Raw genomic sequence first — 17438 nt, 5'->3', positions numbered from 1 at the left:
AAACGTTACAACTAAACCCTGTGCACTTGCAGGCTATCGCCTATCCCTACAAATTAGGTGAGTAACCATCCCACGCAGGTGGCCAGACGCCCTAGGGATCAGGTGAGCAACCACCACCTTCTCCTCCTCCCACCCCTCTCTGCCCTCCACTGCCACACCAACTCCCCTAAGCCGCCGGTGCTTGCCACCCGCTGCCGGGCATTGCCCCCTCACTGGACACCAACCCAACTTCTCCATCGTGACACTCTTCGACGAGAGCCTAGCTATATTTGAATAATGAAACTGAAAATGTGTGCTTTTGAATGTTGTGAACTGTGTGAGATAGAAACGTAAAAGTTTGAATTATTCTGCTTTGAAATTTGAATTAAACTAAGTTGGTATGCAAACATATATTTTCCCCGTTTCAAAATAAGTATCGCTGATTTAACATAAAATTGGTATAAATAAAGTTATACTAGTAAATTAACAACACTTATTTTAGGACCAAGATGTATGAGACTCGGTGAGTGCATGACTGTTGGGAACAGAGCACAGAAGAACACGCGAAGACACCAGCCTTCACTTCACGAGCAAAGATTCGTTGCTTGATTTGCTCTACCACCCATCTCAGCCACCGGCGGCGACCTCAGATGGGCGCCCGGGAGCGCCGCGCCGTCCACCACCGCGCTCGCCTCCGCCTCCTCCCCCACCACCGCCACCTTCTCCTCCTCCTTCCGCTGCTGCTCCTCTTCCTCCTCCCGCCCCTCTCCGCGCTCCTCCTCCGCCGCGCCAACTCACTGGGCCGCCGCTGCCTGCCCCCCGCCGCCGAGCACCGCCCCCTCGCCGGGCAGCGGCTCAGCTTCTCCATCGTCACGCTCTCCGACGAGGACCTGTCGGGCCGAGGCGTGCGGGGGCGGTCCTTCCGCGGCGTGCTGGCGGCCACCGCGCGGAACAAGCGCGCCTACGCGGCCGCGCACGGGTACGGCCTCGCCGCGCTGCCCCCCGGCGCGGTCGACCCCGCCCGCCCGCCCGCCTGGAGCAAGGTCCTCGCCCTCCGCGCCCACCTGCACCGCCACCACTGGCTCTTCTGGAACGACGCGGTGGGTCGCCGCGGCCGCGCCACCACTCCCCTGTTGGTTTATGCTCTCCTACACTAAGAAAATAGTATAGTATCTGATGGTTCTTAGTTTTTTTACTCCTTGGAACCAATGGTGGTGGTGTATTGATCTTAAACGGCCCTTGATTTCAGGACACGCTGGTTACCAACCCTGGCATCTCGTTGGTAAGCCTGATGCTTTTATGGAATCTTGTTCTAACCTCTTGATGTTTAGTTTTGAGTTAATATATAATTTTGTTTCTCCTGTTTACTTGTGCTGAAGGAGGGGATTTTGTTCTCGGTGATTGGGCATAGTGATTTTGATGCATCGCCTGATCTCATTCTGACAGAGGATATCAATGGGGTGAATGCGGGTAGGCGAAACTGGCGCATTGTTCATTTCTACTTCATGTCTGTCTAAATCATCTGACTAGCAAAGTAATGTCAACTTTTGTGATATATCACACTCATTAACACTGAATGTCTGCTTACCTACTACTGTATCGTGAGAAATATGCATAGGATAGTTTTGTATGGCACATTTGTACAGTAAGGCTGATCCGTGCCTGTGGGCTAGAGCAAACCAAGCAAGGGAATAGGCACTGAGATTCACATCTTGCTAATATCCTAGGGAAGCATACTTGGAAAAATACATCCACAATAATTCATTTCACTTCTCTTATTATTTTGTTACTATAGTTCACAATCTTACATTACCGTTCTTATAGACAGGAGGTTAAGCACAAAGTAAGATACAGACATTTCATCCATCAAATATTGACCATGCTCATGCAGGACTGTTCTTCATAAGGAGGTCGAAATGGAGTGAGCGATTTCTGGATACATGGTGGAACCATACATCATTTGTACAATTTGGTTCCACAAAAAGTGGGGATAATGCAGCGCTGAAGCATATTGTGGATCACTTGTCACCTGAAGAAACACAAGCACACGTCCGTATAGCAAAAATGCAGTGCCTCTTCAACTCATACCCCTGGGTTGCTACGTGGAAATCAGTTCACCGCCTGATCTTCCACCCGTCCACTACATGGAAAGGTTTCCTGATATGCTTATTCCCTATTCATTCCATAGATGCTGTAGTTATTTACATTCGAAAGTGAAAGAAGCACTCGATTGGTAATGAAAACTGGATCTCCTAAGAGTTCTTCAGATTTATCTTTATTATCTACTATGCTCATATTACTTCTTGGGTTTGCCAAAAGTTAAGATAGCAGGTGCAAATTGAAGTGCTACATGTGCCTTTTGTGATTGAATATCAGTCCATACTAAGCTAAACGGGGCACTGGTATGTCGAATTGAGCACATGATATATGTGGCTTAAGTGTAATGTTTCTGAATACTGAATACATGATTATTCCCAGAAACAGAATCTGAATTAAATCAGGAGTCTGTTACTCATGAACAAGAAAGATGACATGTACTGTTCTCAAGAAAAATATCATATGTAACATGTCAGTTTTTTTTTGAAAAGGAGGATGACCCCCGGCCTCTGCAACATGTCAGTTGTTTATAATCAACCAGACACTGGGTTGTTCTTGTCACCTTATTCCTGTTGGCCACTGCTTCACTAATTTATAATCAAATTTTAGTTCCTTTCTTTAGAAGAAGTTTTGCCTGTTATGTATGGCACATATCAGGTGCAAGTATCCATTTCGAGAAAATATGAAAAAATAGGCCTGGATGAATTTAGAAGGTGGACATTAGTTAATCAAACATCTGTTCTAAGTGTCAACTTCAAACTTGACTCGTGTTAGGAGAAACTAAAAGGAGAAGCCCTTGACATATTCTAAGTTATAGAAATAGACAAAAGTCACCGCTGACTACAGTTTTTTCAGTTTTTATTTATCATAACACAAGTAAATTTCAAATTGAAAATTGAAAGCTCTGTTTGATCAATTAAATACTTCTCCAGGATTCTTTTTAGAAAACTATCCATGCTTCATGTTTGTTTGGTGCTCGAATCATGCTTGTTTTTCAAATTCTCACCAAATTCATGTTGTTACTTCATACATTGCCATTATCATCTGCACATAGTTGCTCATTGCATGTTGACTGTGCAGGGGCTTATTCAGATGGAGATTTCATGGTCCATTTTGCTGGCCTAAATGACAAGCGAGGCTGGACATCAAGAATTCTTAGAGAGATAACTCACCGATGAGGATAATTACCCCAATTTTATAATGATCAATGGAGGATCTAGAAGTTTATGTGAAGAGCCTGGTTGTTTTTGTATCATATTCTGTTGTAGACTGCCATTTTAGTTGGACAGCATGTTCCGTTTCTAATCATCTATTATTAAAAGGTTGCCTCCCCCTAACTACTTCTGCAAACCTCTGATCCAGCCATGTCATAAAAAATACTCGAATTCATTTCTGGACAGCTCTTATGCACAGGTGTTTGATTCAGAAGCACAACACAGCCATCTGCCTCCTTTAATACCTCGCCAATATCCACCGATCTCTCACATCCAACAGATCAACATTGCAACATGACATCAACTTATCAAGGCTTCTCTGCCATCACCGGGGAATGTGGAGCTGCTGCTGCTCTACGACTTACTATGTGGTTAGTGTAAAAAGTGTCAGCATTGGACCTTGGCATGCCACTGACATTCTTGAGAGGCGCCTGTTGTCGTCCACTTGGTGTGTGTCAGCAAATCTGCAGGTATGGTCACGTTCCAGTAATCACTCTTGATAGGCAGTGTCCTTTTGATACTTCCTTGTAGCTGTTGTAGATTTTCCATATAGTTGATCCGGTAGTCAGCCTCCTTCTCCGATAGTTTCTCTAGGATTTGTTTGTGTATTCTCTGATTGCACCAATGTGTTTTTTTAGCTTGATTTATGATTTAGATCTATGGTAGGAACCTATTGTTCCAAGAACTGTAGGATTTTTTGCGAATTGAAATGGGAACTTGAACGGTTCAGGCTCAACTTGTCAATTCATTCAACCTTTTGATGTTAGGTTTGTCAGCTACAAAGCACAATTTTTAGGCCTGACTCTGTCCCCCATGGACCGCATGGTGTGGAAGGCTTGGGCACCTCCAAAGGTTAAATTCTTTGCTTGGTTGGCTTTGCAAGATAGGATTTGGACTGCCGATCGTTTGGAGAAGCGTGGTTGGCCAAATTGTGGCCCTTGCCCGCTTTGCAAAAGAGAACAAGAAACGGGGATACACCTCTTTGTCAAGTGTAGTTACACGCTTAGGCTCTGGAGATCAATCATCGAGAGGCTTGGGCTCACGCACATGGACACCTCCAATTGGCAGTTAGAAGCAACCGTCACTGAGTGGTGGCAAAAAAGAACCGACGACCGCAACCCTCACCGCCACGCAATGGCTTCGCTCACCATGCTTGTTTCTTCGACCATTTGGAATGAGAGAAACGCCCGAGTATTCCGTCAAAAAAGCGCACCACCACCGGTCCTCCTAACCAACATTTTAGAAGATGCTAAACTTTGGGTTACTGCTGGCGCAAGAAAGCTAGGGAACATCATATTGTACGAGTAATTGTCATGCCGCTTATTTGTGAGTGCGTTGTAGAACTCTAAACTCTACTCTTCCTTATTTAATTGAAGAGGCAAATCTTTTGCCTCCGTTTTAAAAAAAAAGTAGAAGATATGTAGATCGCATCCTGAGAACCCTCACTGCAGCCTGGGCAGGCAATGCAAAGCCTGTGAGTTAGAATTAAATGTCACTAACTAAACTCCACATCCATTTGACCTCTATATGGGTGTTTTTGCCACCATCTAACTCCCTCCCCTCATTCGTCTCCCTTTGATTTGCAGTTGCAATCCCACCCGTACATCTATTCGTGCAGTCAATTTGACACCAGGGCAAAATATCTGAATCGGCTGGTTACTTGTGTTAGCAGCACACCTAATCCTGACACAGTGCGTGATTTCAAACATCATCTTTTACCGCCTGTTGTGTATATCTAAATGTCTATTGTACTGCCCTCAAAGATTTATCTATACTCTATACCCCTACTAATAAAAGAAATAGGTATTCTTGGTCCGTCATGTTATTTTGCAGAAACCCCCTCAAGTTTTTGGTAATAAACCCGTAGTACATATTAATTGATTTTTTAAAAATCCATAACTTTTAACCATAGCTCCAAATTTAACATGTTACATATAAAATTTGATTAGAAAAATATGTCGAATCTGAATATGATATTATTTTTAACAGTTAACCATTAAAAGCAATGCTATTTACGATGAAACACTTAGGCAGGCAAAACCAGGATGGGGAACAAAAACAAAATCTATAACCACGCATGCATGCCTCGTGACGACTTCACAGAAAAATATAGATTTATCATCCTATGCCGAAAGGGAGACGTCTTAAGATTGACAAGATTCAAACGTGTTGTGATGGTGTGCACACTGAGGTCAGCGTCGACGAGAGTGGGAAGAAGGATAAATAGAAACACAGCTATGATGCCATGTGTTGAAATAAAGGACATGAACCTACGAATTCATGGTTATTAGATTATTGAGTGTCTTTTCACCCGTTGCAACGCACGGGCTCATTTGCATCGCATGCCGAGAGGGAGACGTCTTAAGATTGACAATATTCAAACGTGTTGTGTTGATGTCAACACTGAGGCCAACGTCAACGAGAGTGGAAAGAAAGATAAATATATAGGAACTCAGATGGGATGCCATGTGTTGAAGTAAAGGACATAAACCTACTGAAGTTTGGACTCGTGATTATTAGATTAGGAAGTGTTTTTTCACCCGTTGCAACGCACGTACTCATTTGCTAGTTTACCCAATGATAAAAGTCCAAACTTCAGTAGGTTTTGCAACGCACGTACTCATTTGCTAGTTTACCCAATGATAAAAGTGTGGTGCCAGTGCTGCACGATTATGGACCATGCTGGTATCTTGCTTGTGCTTGCATCCATTACAGTGCTGCCATCATCCCATGAAAATTCTCGTATTAGTGTACTATTTTCACAAGTTTCTGTTGTCTAATCTCCCTTTAAATTTGCTTCGGTCCATCTGGATTTGTTAAATTGCGCAACTCAAACGCAAAATGTCAGTGCTCTGCCTGCGTGGGGGTCTCTGAACTAGACTCTCTTTTTACATGGTCTCTGAACTAGTCTCCACTCCTTTCTCCACACACCCACCACCCAATGCGACCCTTTCTTCTTCCTCTTTTCAGTTTATCTCTCTTGCTTTTTCCCCAGGATCTGAAACCAGAACCAAATTTAGTGGTGACTAGCTTTCAGCTTTTGATCCCTGAGCGCACGCATATGGCTGCTGAAAGGTGTGGAGGAGATGAGAGAGTGAGAAAGTATTCCCTGTGCTCACTGATTGCCGCCGTACGTCGAATGGAACCGGAGAAAGGAGTGGAGATCACATTGCATCGGAATCCTATTCCCCTCCCACTCGCCTCCTCTTTATATTGCGTCCCTTGCAACTTCTTCCCCTCCCCAACACACACACACACACACACACACGCACACACACACACACACACACACACACACACACAAGGGCCTTCCTCGTGAAGCAGAGTTCGGCTCCGAAAACCTTGCACAAGTGAGTCCCTAAGTGTGTTTGTCTTGTCTTAGTGCAATAATGATCATTCGTTCATTTGTTGCAGATGTTCTAGTTACGAGTGCTAAGATCGAGAAAATGCTACTACTAGTCTCTAATTTAATTGTTGGCATGTTCTAGGTCCCAGGCCATGATCGGAGACATATTTTTTTTTTTTCGAGATTGACGGGGGGGGGGGGTCAAACCCCACCGCTTGTTATATTCCAACTCGAAGAGTGACTTGGCAGTCAGTACAAATACATGAAGGCGCACACAAAGTGCAAAGGAAAATTACAGAGGACGGCGCCCAGGAGGAGAGCCAAAAACTAGAGAAAGAACGAAGTAAACAGAGGGGAAGGTTGGCACAGAGACCAAACCGAAAACCCTGGTAACCAACACCTCAGGAGCAAGCTCCGCCGAGCAGCTCGTTCCACCATCAACAAAGAACCACAAGAAGCCCTAGGGAGAAAAAAGGCACCAAAAACGGCAGCTCACAGAGGAACATCATTGGCACGAACGAAGGGCGTCGCATAGCCGAGTTCGTGCGGTGACACCGGTGTGCCACCGTCGAAGCCGCAAGACGGCGCTCCACCGAGACCGAAGGGCACGACACCGGTGTATCGTCGCCGAGGTCGAAGGGCAGCTTGCCGCCAAGGCCACGCCAGGATATCCACGCAAGCGTCGTCTGGGCCACCATGATGCATAGCCCTGTCCATAAGGATAATCGAAGTAGGAGCATGCCAAGAAGCGTCAATGGCACGAACGAAGGGCGTCGGATGACGATGAGCTTCCCGGCGAGGAGCCGTCGTTTTTGCCGGTTGAACGACCTCACCATGTCGACCGCCTCTTCCTCGACAAGTGCCAGGGAGATCTGCTCGTGCCATGATGAGGTCGTTCAACCAGCAAAACGGCGGCGGTTGCCGTCGGCGGCGGGCCCGGTCGCGCCCAAGCCCTCACGGGACACTGAGGCGCAGGACCTACGAGGTGGTACGAGGTGGACACCTTTAGGCACTCGTCAGTGACCATCATGTTCTTGAGAACTGGGTCTCACCCTATTCGCCAGGCCTGCAAGGAGTGCAGTTAGCCCACCCTCGTCCGGCCAGCCGGCGTCAGCGGTGGCGACCCCATAGCCGGCAAAGCACGCCCTGCCCTTCACCTCGAGGGCGTCGTGGAATGGACGGTACCTCTCCACGGCGTCGTGTGGGCCTGCGGCGTAGCAGTTGGTGATGGCGAAGCGGCGCTCGGCCCCGGCTCCTGTTTTCAAGAATGCGGATTTGGTTCTGCACATGAAGTAGTGAGTGTATGATTGTGTACACGGAAGACGAAAACAGCCTCCGAGATGACACCCATGATTTGATTTGATCTAGCTCGAGCCTATTGTTTTTCTATGATTTGTTTGTGTGTCGTCCGATTGCTGCAATGTGTTCTCGTTTATGAGCCTCTGATCTATCTACGGTAGGAACTTATTGTTCCACGAACTGCAGGATTATTTGGCAACTGAAACTGGAACTTGAACGGTTCAGGCTCAACTTGTCGGTTCATTCAAACCTTCTGCTGCTGGGTTTGGAAGTAGTACAGGTGTAAATCACATCATGGGAACCCTCACTGCAGCCTGGGCAGGCTCTTTTTCTTTTTCTTTTTTGTAACTTACATTACAAGAGGTTATTGTTTGTCCCCGTCAGGTGCCGCTGAAGCTACCGCTAACTGCGGAAAGAACTTGGCTGGTGAATGCTCAAGCAAAGTTTGGCGTCGATCATGTACGAGTAATACTGATGATGGTGGATGCTGTAAGCTTGACAGTTGGGTGGGTTCTTGAGAGCCTGTCGTGCAAAGAGATAATGCTGTCAATGTGATGGTTAAACTCACGTGGTTTATTGTTCTGGGGCAACTATCACACTCACACTCAGCACACATCTTAAGTCTCTGAAATGTAGAAGGAGCACTGCTGAACCATTTGTCTGGCTCTACTGACTCCCATTGGTATATCATGAATGGAATGATAGATACTTTCAGCTGTATGATTACGAATAGAAATAGATTCTGTGGTTGAAGAAGCTAAAATGTGAATCAGATTGTGTGGCTAAAGAAGTTTAAAAATATAACTACAGATTATTTGCAGGTGCTTCAGATTCTGTGAGGAAGAAATGAGTTAGATTATGTGGTTAAGGAATTTTGAAAATGAAACTACAGATTGTTTTCTTGAAGATGACTCTTTAGGTAAGAAGAAAAGGGTTGCATTAGTGAAACATTGCAGATTATTTATTTCTGTATGAAAGTAGTATAATAGAAGAGGCATTGGTGGAAAATATTGCAGATTATTTCTGCATATGGAAATAAAAATGAAAAATTATTTTTGTGTCTGTCAGACAACCACTGGGCCATCCTGCACAGGTGTGAGCTAGGCAGGAACGATCCTCTACAGCCGTCGGACTTACCCATCAGGTGAATCCTGGCCGTTAATCACGCTCTGGCCCAGTGGTCAGAATTCATCAGACCAGACTGAAGTGCTTGCCTCCTTATTGGTAAAGGATGCAGCTGTACGAGCCTATAGAACAGATCCTGTTCAAGTAAGGTCGTGCTACAAGATGCCGCACCCCGCCTTATAAACCGGTTCCGCTCGCCGTAAACTTCCGAGGTGGGACTAATGTATCGCAAGCAACGCTGCAGCGCCTGCCCGCCTCGGCCAGAGACACAGGAAGAGCTCGTGGGTCTCGGCCCATGAGGCTGGGCTGGAGAACGAGCCCAGCCCAGCCCATCTAAGAACAGCCGTCTCTCTCTCATCGCATTTTTCTCTTCTGTTTTTTTCCTACCACGGAGAAATCGCTCCAGCTTCCAGAAGCCATGGCCGGAGCTCCGCCGATCTTCCGGCAGCAATGGCCGGAGCAGGAGAAGAAGACGGCGAAGTAGCCGCTCCTCCTCCTCCCCCTCCCCCTCACACTCTGGCGAAGCAAGTAAGCAGCAGTGTAGACATTCCTGAGTAGATCGATCGATTGCGGATACATTTCCCCCCTTAACCCGCCGTTCCTTCCTCCCTGCAGCGCGCCACTTCGACGATGAGGCGGCGAGGCGGAGCACCACCACGGAGTCGGCGACGATCCGTCCTTGCGGATGGAGAGCCTTCCTCGCCTGGGGTAGGGTAGCTGCCATTCCGCCGGTCCCTCTTTTCTCTTTCTTCTCCTTGAATCAGAGCAGGGCAAAAAAAAAGTACTGTATTTACTTAAGCATTTCACTGTTACCCTGAGGATCCAACCAGTGCGTGAAAGTTAGTCTGTGATGTGATTCCTGTGGTGTTCTCCACGGATCTTAACCTCTGGGGCAAATAAAAAAAGGTGTTTTATGGGGTTAGTTGCCTGGGACAGGGGCAGGGAGCATGGATTAAAATCCAACCCGACTGAAAATTCAGGCCCTTCTTTGACCCTTGTCATGGGAGATTCAACCTGCTGTCATGTCACTGGTTCCTCTTAAAGAGGCTGTGAGGAGGACAAGCATTGTTTGGAGAAGTTGGAGAATGCTCTGGACATTCCGCTGTAATCTGTGTTTTTATGGCCCCAGTGGTCTGGATTTAGACACTGATGAACGACACATTGATGTTTTCTCAAAATAAAACGAGCTAAGTTCACTGAGGCTGTAAATTGGGTTACTAAATGGCATAGTGGGATATGGATCGATAACTTCTGCATCAGGTGTGGTTTGTATAAAGAGGACTTTGCTCATCTTGACAGGTGGATCGGCTTTGCCGCTTCATTGGAAGCGAAGATCATAGCTTCTGACCTGAAGAAAAATTATTCGCTATCCGAAGAAGTTCATCACTTTCCTCTCGAGGCCTTGGGTGTTCAAGGCAGCTTTCGTGTGCAGTCCTTGTTTCTGGCTGCTGTTTCTATAAAGCCACACCCAGGTATATGTGGGTTTACAGTACTGATCAGCAGGACTAATTTAAGCATATCACACCAACTTGACAAACTTCAACATTTACTAATTCAAGGAATGAATGTCAAGATGACTGAGTTTCATGCTGCTGATCTTGCCCATTATGAGTATGAAGGACAACGGGTCCCTACAGTACTTTATGGTTGCTCGAAATTAGATAAGGCTACAATAATAGTGTCTAAAGGCAGCAAAGGACTGACCCATGTATTCACTTTAGTTCCAAGTATTTTTCAGCAAAGATACTACATGTGCAAGCTTATATACATGGATATGAACAGGTTAACTGGTGTTTATTAATTTATTTATTCATTCTTGTTTGCGTACATTATAGTTCTTGAAATTGGATTTCAATGTCATGTTTTTTGTCCTTGTTATGTTTCAGTTGCAGTAGCTGACAACAAGACCACCTGGCATGTTTATGCATTTGAGGCATCTGACTTGTCCAATTAACTGTCTTCTCTAGGCAGCCAAATGCCGATAACGGAGTTCTTCAACTTACCCGCTGTCTGGATATTGTGCCCGACTGGAGATGTTGCATTTAGATGTGAATGCCATTTTTATCAATTTATATAAAAAAACACATGGATCTCAAGTATACTGCTACTGCCTGATTGCATCATTTTTCAAGAAAGACCTGTACTTGGACTGCTTTGACCGACTGATTGCAATCTTTTGAAATGCAGATGGTATATCTGAGCCTTGACGACGGTGGGAGCGATGAGGTGGTGGAGGAGGTAGGCTCCCATATGAGTCACCATGGTCATCTCAGGACAGTCTACATGAGCGGGTTCCGGTGCTACAATGATCAGGTCAAGCTGGCGTACTGTATCTTGCAGAATGCTCGTGTTCTCGAGCACATGGAAATACAGCCAAGGGTCGCGGCCGGTAATGTTCTGGATTCCCCATGTAGTTTGATCTGGTGGTCGGCCTGGTCCGACAGTTTTTTTATGATTTGCTTGTGCGGCAATGTGTTCTTGTTTATGATCTATGGTAGGAACTTATTGTTTCAGGGACTAGGTTTTTTTGCTAACTACTCCTCAGTAAACAAATATAAGATTGTTTAGATCACTAAACGCTCTTATATTTGTTTACTGAGGGGGTATAATGAGAACCTGGGCAGTTCAGGCTCAAGTTGTCAGTTAAGTCAACCTTTTGCTGCTGGGTTTGGAAGTAGTAGTACAGATGTAAATTAACTGCAGCCTGGGCAGGCAATGCAAAGCCTCCATCTATACTTGGCAACTGCAATGACACAGTCCCATACATCTATGCTTGTATTTCTTGCAGTTAATTTCACACCGGGTGCAGTTAATTCAACACCGGGTTAAAATATCTGAACCGATTGGTTTGCTTCTATTAGCAGCACACCTAGTTCTGACGGTATGTGTTCCTCCAGGTATTGCTTCACGAAGCTTATCCATATGCTGTCTATGTCCACTACTCCATCCCTTCCATTTATAATTAAGTTCCCTCGGCGTGGATGGTGGAGAAAATCTAGCGTACGTATTCATCGCGTGGTCGTCCATGACCGACGATCGGCACCCATTAATTTCCACGCGGCATCATTGCTTGTTCTTTCCATGTTCTTGATATGATGACTTGGTTCTTCATGCTCGTAGCAAAATCAAAATTCATATAAAATTCATATAGAGATTCCGATGAATAAAGGCGTGCTGCCGGCCACAAGCTTCTTGCCAGCTACGTACTGTTCATGGAGCATGCTGGTAACTTCTTCCACAGTCTGCATTCGGGATGATTTCTTTCTTTGACAATGCATCTGCTTGCATCTACAATGCTGGTAACTTCATCCCACGAGTATTCGCAGTATAACTTCCACAAATATTTTTTGTACTTCTGTATTCTTGTCTCTTTTTTCAAAATAAAAAATTCCTTCAGTCTGCGTGGATTAGTTAGGTCGTGCGACTGAACTGAAGTGCGAAAGTGCAGTGTTTCTAAGAAATCTGAAGCTAGAACCAAATCCCGATCGAGTTAAGCTTGCCTGCTCATCCATCCACGTCCACACGAGACCTGGCTAGCTACTCTCCCTCTGTACGGAGGGAGTACTAACTAGCCCAAGCTTTGATCTCTGAGCGCGCACAAGCACTTGGCTGTTGAGTGGGAATCGAATCGGAGAAAGGAGCGGACTGATTGCGCCGTACGTCGAATGGAACCGGAGAAAGGAGTGGATGGAGATCACGCACGCACGCACACACGGGGCGACCCATAGAGCCTTATCATCTTATCTTAACCCGGAAAACGGGGCGACCTATATAGCCTTCAAGCTCTAGGCCGGGTCAAACATTTAGCCGGATTATAACCATGGGAAATATCCCCAACATCGCGCTTCCATCAGAACTCCTGCTCGGCCTGCACATACTCCGGATGCTCACGTGCGAACCTCGCCATCACCGCCTCGTCGCTCTTGCCGGCGTGGCGCGGTGCAGCAGCGGGGTGGAGCGGCGTGGGACGGTGCGGGGCGGTGACATTGAAGGCCGAATCGGCGGCGACGAAGAGAAGAGTTGAAAAATCTGCTGATTCACGGTGTCGGGCGGCGGCCGGCTGAGGAGGAGCGTCGGAACCGGCAACGGGGGCGACGGCGGGGCCGGATCTGACGCGGGGGCGGGCGGGCAGGTGGCGGCGGTAGCGCGGACGGGAGGTGGGAGGAAGAAGGGAGGGAAGCAAATGGAACGGCAGTTGGCGGATGGCGCGCAGCTGAGATGTATATTTACATCGCGAAGTGTTGTACTCCCTCCGTTCCTAAATATAAGTCTTTTTAGACATTTCACTAGGTGACTACATACGGAGCAAAATGAGTGAATCTAAACTCTAAATATGTCTATATACATCCGTATGTAGTTCTCTAGTGAAACCTCTAAAAAGACTTATATTTAGGAACGGAGGGAGTACTTTACATCTTCAGGAGACAGACATGTAGTCACGAAAGATTACTGCAGCCGTAAGGCACGGCATCAATGTGGCACATAAGGCAACAGGTGGAGAGGGCTGTGGCTGTGACTAGCTCAAGCTTTGATCTCTGAGCGCGTGCACATGGATGGCTGCTGGGCGAAAATCCTAGACTTACGGACAACAGGTCAGGGAAGGAGCATACGGGATTACGTGTCCCCGTGCTAATCTCCCTCCACCCCCTGATTTCAACCGTGGGACCATCTGATTTTCAATCAACAGTTGCCATGTCAGCCTGTAGGTTCTAGTCGGTAAATTTGAGCTCATAGTGGGAGTAACTTAGGTAGTAACATAGCACGTCTCGAGAATTTTTTGCTTATGTGGCAAGTAGTTAATGAGAAGTAGTAATATAATACTCCCTCTGTAAACTAATATAAGAGTGTTTACATCACTAAAATAGTAATCTAAATGCTCTTATATTAGTTTACGGAGGGAGTATGTTATTGTAACATAGCGCTTTTCAAGACAACATGAGTCTACAAGTTATTAAATAAGGTCACATATAACACTAGTACTATGCTATTTTGCACTATGAAAATAGTAACTTAGACTATTATCATGCATATGACACTAGTCTAAGTTGCTCGCTGCTGGGTGGGAATTGAATCGGGGAAAGGAGATGAGAGGAAGAGCATTCCCTGCTTGCCTCACTGATTGCCGCCGTACGAGGATGGAACCGGAGGAGAAAGGAGTGGACGGGTATCACGCACGCGCGCGCGTACACAGTCCATATCGTCGGAATCGTATTCCCCGTGCTCCCACTCGATCGGCCTCCTCTTTATCTTCGCCCTCTCCCGCGCCTCCATTCTTCACCAACACACACGGCCCGGCCCTTCCTCGTGAAGCAGAGTCCGTCGCCTCGTCTCATACAGTAAGTAAACGTACGTCTGACCTTTGTCTTTCACCAATGTCCCTCTGTCTGTTGACCGATGAGACGACAGTAATAACTAACCTGATCGTTGACGTGTTCCAGGTCCCAGGCCGGTCTCTGCTCTGCTGCCACGCCATGATCGGAGACATCTTCCGGTACATCGCGGGCGAGGATGAGGAGGAACATGCCGATGAGCTTCCCGACGAGGAGCCGGCGTTTTTGCCGGTTGAACAACCTCACCATGCGCCTGCATGCACGGTTCTTCCTCCACAGGTAGTACCAGGAGGACCTGCACCTGTTCGTGCCTTGATGAGGTCGTTCAACCAGCAAAACGGCGGCCGTCGTTGGTGACGGCGGGGCCTGGCGGTGCCTAAGGCTGTCGGCTTGAGGCACTCGTCAGTGACGACGATGCTATTGCAAGCATATCTCCTGAAGCAGCTGCCAGCCGGCGTCAGCTCGCGGCGGCGACCCCATACTCGGCGAAGCTCCTTGCCCTTCACCTCTAGGGCGCGGACGGAGCGCCTCTCCACGGTGTCGCGTGGGGCTGCGGCGTAGCAGTCGGTGACGGGGAAGCGGCTTCCGGAGCGTCGTTGCTCCGGCTCCAAACATGCGGCCGGCCGCCCTGGCTCGGAGATGATATCCGAGCCTATTGTTTTCTATATTTTGAATTTCCTGAGGAACGGCTGCATATCTTGTAGCGATCCATGGCGTTGGCTCTTTCTTTCTCGTCTCATAAAGTAGACACCAATGATTTGCTCTAGTTTGAGCCTATTGTTCTCTATATTTCGAATTTCCTCAGGAATGGATACAAATCTTGCAACGATTCATGGCTTTGACTCTTTCTTTCCTGTCTACTGTTCTCTATGTTTTGAATTTCTTGAGGAATAATTGCACATCTTGTAGCAATATTCATGGCTTAGACTCTCTTTCTCTTGTCCTGCAAAATAGATAATGCGCCAAATCATCTAGTAGTATTTACAGACGGATCTATTCTTTATATTATTCTAAGTCTCTTATTAATAACTTGTAAAATAGATAATTTTCCAGTGCCCGACAGGCAACAATAAGAACTAATAATTCAGAGACTACACTACTCCACCACACAAGCAGCGAAAACATGCTCAGCCAATCCTCACAAGGCAAATTAAATCAAATTAAATCTCCACAGCTGAGATATATTAGCAATATATCGTCAAATCCACACCGTTTATTTTCTATCCCTTTGATAATTGAACTGAAGATTAGCTTTAATATGACAACTGTGTGCAGAGTCACTTATGTCAGTGCTGACTTTTATAATTCTTCCTGATGCATCAGACTTTAATTAACTTTCCCTTCCAACAATCTATTCCTCTAATCTATTATTAGCCATTGCCCGTAGCATTAGAGTAATACTTGAACTGATTCATGTTGCTTTCGCAGATTTTCGTTAGCCTTATATATTCTGGATTCAATTTAAGATTTTACTATTGGAGCATGTCATTTAGTTGGGTGCTCGGCATGTTATCAATGTATAGAGCATTTAGATTACTACACTAGTGATCTAAACGCTCTTATATTTTTTTTACAGAGAGAGTACAACATAATCTTGCAAGACGCCTCCCTCTGTTGATTTCTATTTCTAAACATAAACATATGCCTGACCCACTAGAATCTCCCTTGAGGTGATGCGAGCGTCTGTCTCGCTATAAGCGAAATACAGACACGCCCATGTTGTACAAGGCCAGGTCGTCAGTTTTTTTTCTTCATGAACAGTTTTCGTATTCGTGAATATTTCATTTATTCATGATTTTTTCTCAAGTTCATTAACATTTTTATGAATTCACCAAAGTTTTTGGTATTAATGATATTTATGATATTTTTTTAAAATTTAGGAACATTTTTCAAATAAAAAAATCGAAAAAGGAAATGAAAAATAAAAATCAAAGAACGGGAAAAAGAATTAAAAAGAAAACAGGCTCCCGCGCCGCCGCACTGGGCCAGCCCACAGTCCGCGGGGGATACGCGTTTGCTTACTGCCCCAGATCTTCATATCAGCCCATTCCCAGCGAGAGCACAGAAGCCCACCTGTCCCCTCCCAAACTTACGCACGCTGAAAGAAAAAAAAAACTCGCCGTCGCCGTTGCCGTCGCGGCGGCAAACCCCACATCTCCCGCCTCCCAAAAATGGCGCCTCCTCCCCTAGGCGACCCCACCCACCTGCTCCCCGATGTAGCCTCCCGCCTCTCCACCCCTTCTCCCCCGCCGGCGACCCACTCTCTACCTCCACCACATCCTGGCGTCATCCCTCAACCCCTGCGCCGCCGCCTCCGCCTCCAGGGTCCCCGACGCCGCGATCCCTCTCTTGTGCTTCGACCGACCGCAGGCGGCGCTGATACGCTATGCGTCGGGAGCTCCGCCATCGCCGCGAGCCTGACCGCTTCTGTGCCTGTCCTCGTCTAGAAGTTGAAATTGGGTGACCGTGTTCTCTCCGAACTGGATGCAGTTAGGCCGCTTCGTTTGAGGCAAGGCCATGCCAATGCTGCCAGTGCTAAACGAAATCAAATGCGGTGCGGCGGTATTACCCGTTCAACTCTCTGCAGTTCAGTGCTTGCCTCAAAATGCCGCTTATTGGTTGATTTTTTATTTTTTAAATTTACGAACATTTTTTAAATTCAAGATTTTTAAATTAACAAAAAAATGAAAATCTAAAAAGGAAATGAAAAGATAAAATAAAAAAGGGAAAAAAGAATGAAAAAAAATAAACAGGCGACCACGCCGAGTAGGGCGTTTTGGTGACCGAGCACCATGGAGCCCTTTATTTTTGAAAAATTCAAAATTCAAACTTTTTGACTTAAAAAAATTCTGAAAATAAATATGCAACTATACACGGATGAAATGTATGTGCATGTAAAAATTCAAGATGAAATACTTTGAAATGCGACCTACACAAAAGAGACAAATTTCTGAACTTTGAGGATGAATAGTAACATGTGTTAAAAAGCCTCAGATTTGTCTTTTTTGCGCAGCCTTCATTTTAACGTATTTCGTCCTAAAAATTTAC

At 46.1% G+C, this 17438-nt stretch overlaps 2 protein-coding genes, 1 long non-coding RNA gene and 1 other non-coding gene across 18 annotated transcripts; 3 read left to right on the top strand and 1 right to left on the bottom strand.

Annotated features, from left to right (window-relative positions):
* The first annotated feature begins 498 nt into the window (after positions 1-498).
* LOC123150162 (alpha-1,2-galactosyltransferase gmh3) lies at positions 499-8655 on the top strand. 11 transcript variants are annotated; one of them, XM_044569989.1, is made up of 7 exons: positions 499-1079; positions 1229-1261; positions 1359-1449; positions 1871-2126; positions 3157-3398; positions 3490-3760; positions 6779-8655. In XM_044569989.1, exons 1-5 carry the CDS (start codon positions 630-632, stop codon positions 3203-3205), a joined length of 879 nt encoding a protein of 292 aa, XP_044425924.1. In that variant the 5' UTR covers positions 499-629; the 3' UTR covers positions 3206-3398; positions 3490-3760; positions 6779-8655. The 11 variants fall into 11 exon arrangements, with proteins under 11 accessions (XP_044425924.1, XP_044425925.1, XP_044425922.1 ...); XM_044569990.1 differs by having other exon boundaries at positions 3477-3760; XM_044569981.1 differs by having other exon boundaries at positions 504-1079; positions 1871-2131.
* A 338-nt stretch (positions 8656-8993) lies between these two features.
* Positions 8994-9214, bottom strand: LOC123155265 (small nucleolar RNA U3). The gene has a single exon (XR_006477321.1). It is a non-coding gene; the product is annotated as a small nucleolar RNA U3 (small nucleolar RNA).
* A 121-nt stretch (positions 9215-9335) lies between these two features.
* Positions 9336-12913, top strand: LOC123146929 (uncharacterized). Of its 5 annotated transcripts, none has more exons than XR_006472988.1 (4): positions 9336-9588; positions 9676-9768; positions 10360-10842; positions 10947-12913. XR_006472988.1 is itself a non-coding variant. In XM_044566188.1 (4 exons), exons 1-4 carry the CDS (start codon positions 9511-9513, stop codon positions 12020-12022), a joined length of 438 nt encoding a protein of 145 aa, XP_044422123.1. In that variant the 5' UTR covers positions 9336-9510; the 3' UTR covers positions 12023-12913. The 5 variants fall into 5 exon arrangements, 2 of the variants coding, with proteins under 2 accessions (XP_044422123.1, XP_044422122.1); XR_006472987.1 differs by having other exon boundaries at positions 10360-11156; positions 11248-12913; XM_044566188.1 differs by lacking the exon at positions 10360-10842 and having other exon boundaries at positions 11248-11449; positions 11958-12913.
* A 349-nt stretch (positions 12914-13262) lies between these two features.
* LOC123150999 (uncharacterized) lies at positions 13263-15244 on the top strand. The gene is made up of 2 exons (XR_006475442.1): positions 13263-14396; positions 14499-15244. It is a non-coding gene; the product is annotated as an uncharacterized lncRNA (long non-coding RNA).
* The last annotated feature ends 2194 nt before the right edge of the window (positions 15245-17438 follow it).

Source organism: Triticum aestivum, chromosome 7A (genome assembly GCF_018294505.1).
Source record: "Triticum aestivum cultivar Chinese Spring chromosome 7A, IWGSC CS RefSeq v2.1, whole genome shotgun sequence".
Classification (NCBI taxonomy): Eukaryota; Viridiplantae; Streptophyta; class Magnoliopsida; order Poales; family Poaceae; genus Triticum; species Triticum aestivum.
Note: the sequence above shows the minus strand (reverse complement) of the source record. Positions and strands in the feature narration are given on the sequence as shown.

Coding starts and splice junctions, on each gene's coding strand:
- LOC123150162 (XM_044569981.1), top strand. CDS start 630: ATGGGCGCCCGGGAGCGCCGCGCCGTCCACCACCGCGCTCGCCTCCGC. Junction 1,080..1,228: donor GGCTCTTCTGGAACGACGCG/GTGGGTCGCCGC, acceptor CCTTGATTTCAG/GACACGCTGGTTACCAACCC. Junction 1,450..1,870: donor TATCAATGGGGTGAATGCGG/GTAGGCGAAACT, acceptor ATGCTCATGCAG/GACTGTTCTTCATAAGGAGG.
- LOC123146929 (XM_044566187.1), top strand. CDS start 9,511: ATGGCCGGAGCAGGAGAAGAAGACGGCGAAGTAGCCGCTCCTCCTCCT. Junction 9,589..9,675: donor CTCACACTCTGGCGAAGCAA/GTAAGCAGCAGT, acceptor TCCTCCCTGCAG/CGCGCCACTTCGACGATGAG. Junction 9,769..11,247: donor GAGAGCCTTCCTCGCCTGGG/GTAGGGTAGCTG, acceptor TTTGAAATGCAG/ATGGTATATCTGAGCCTTGA.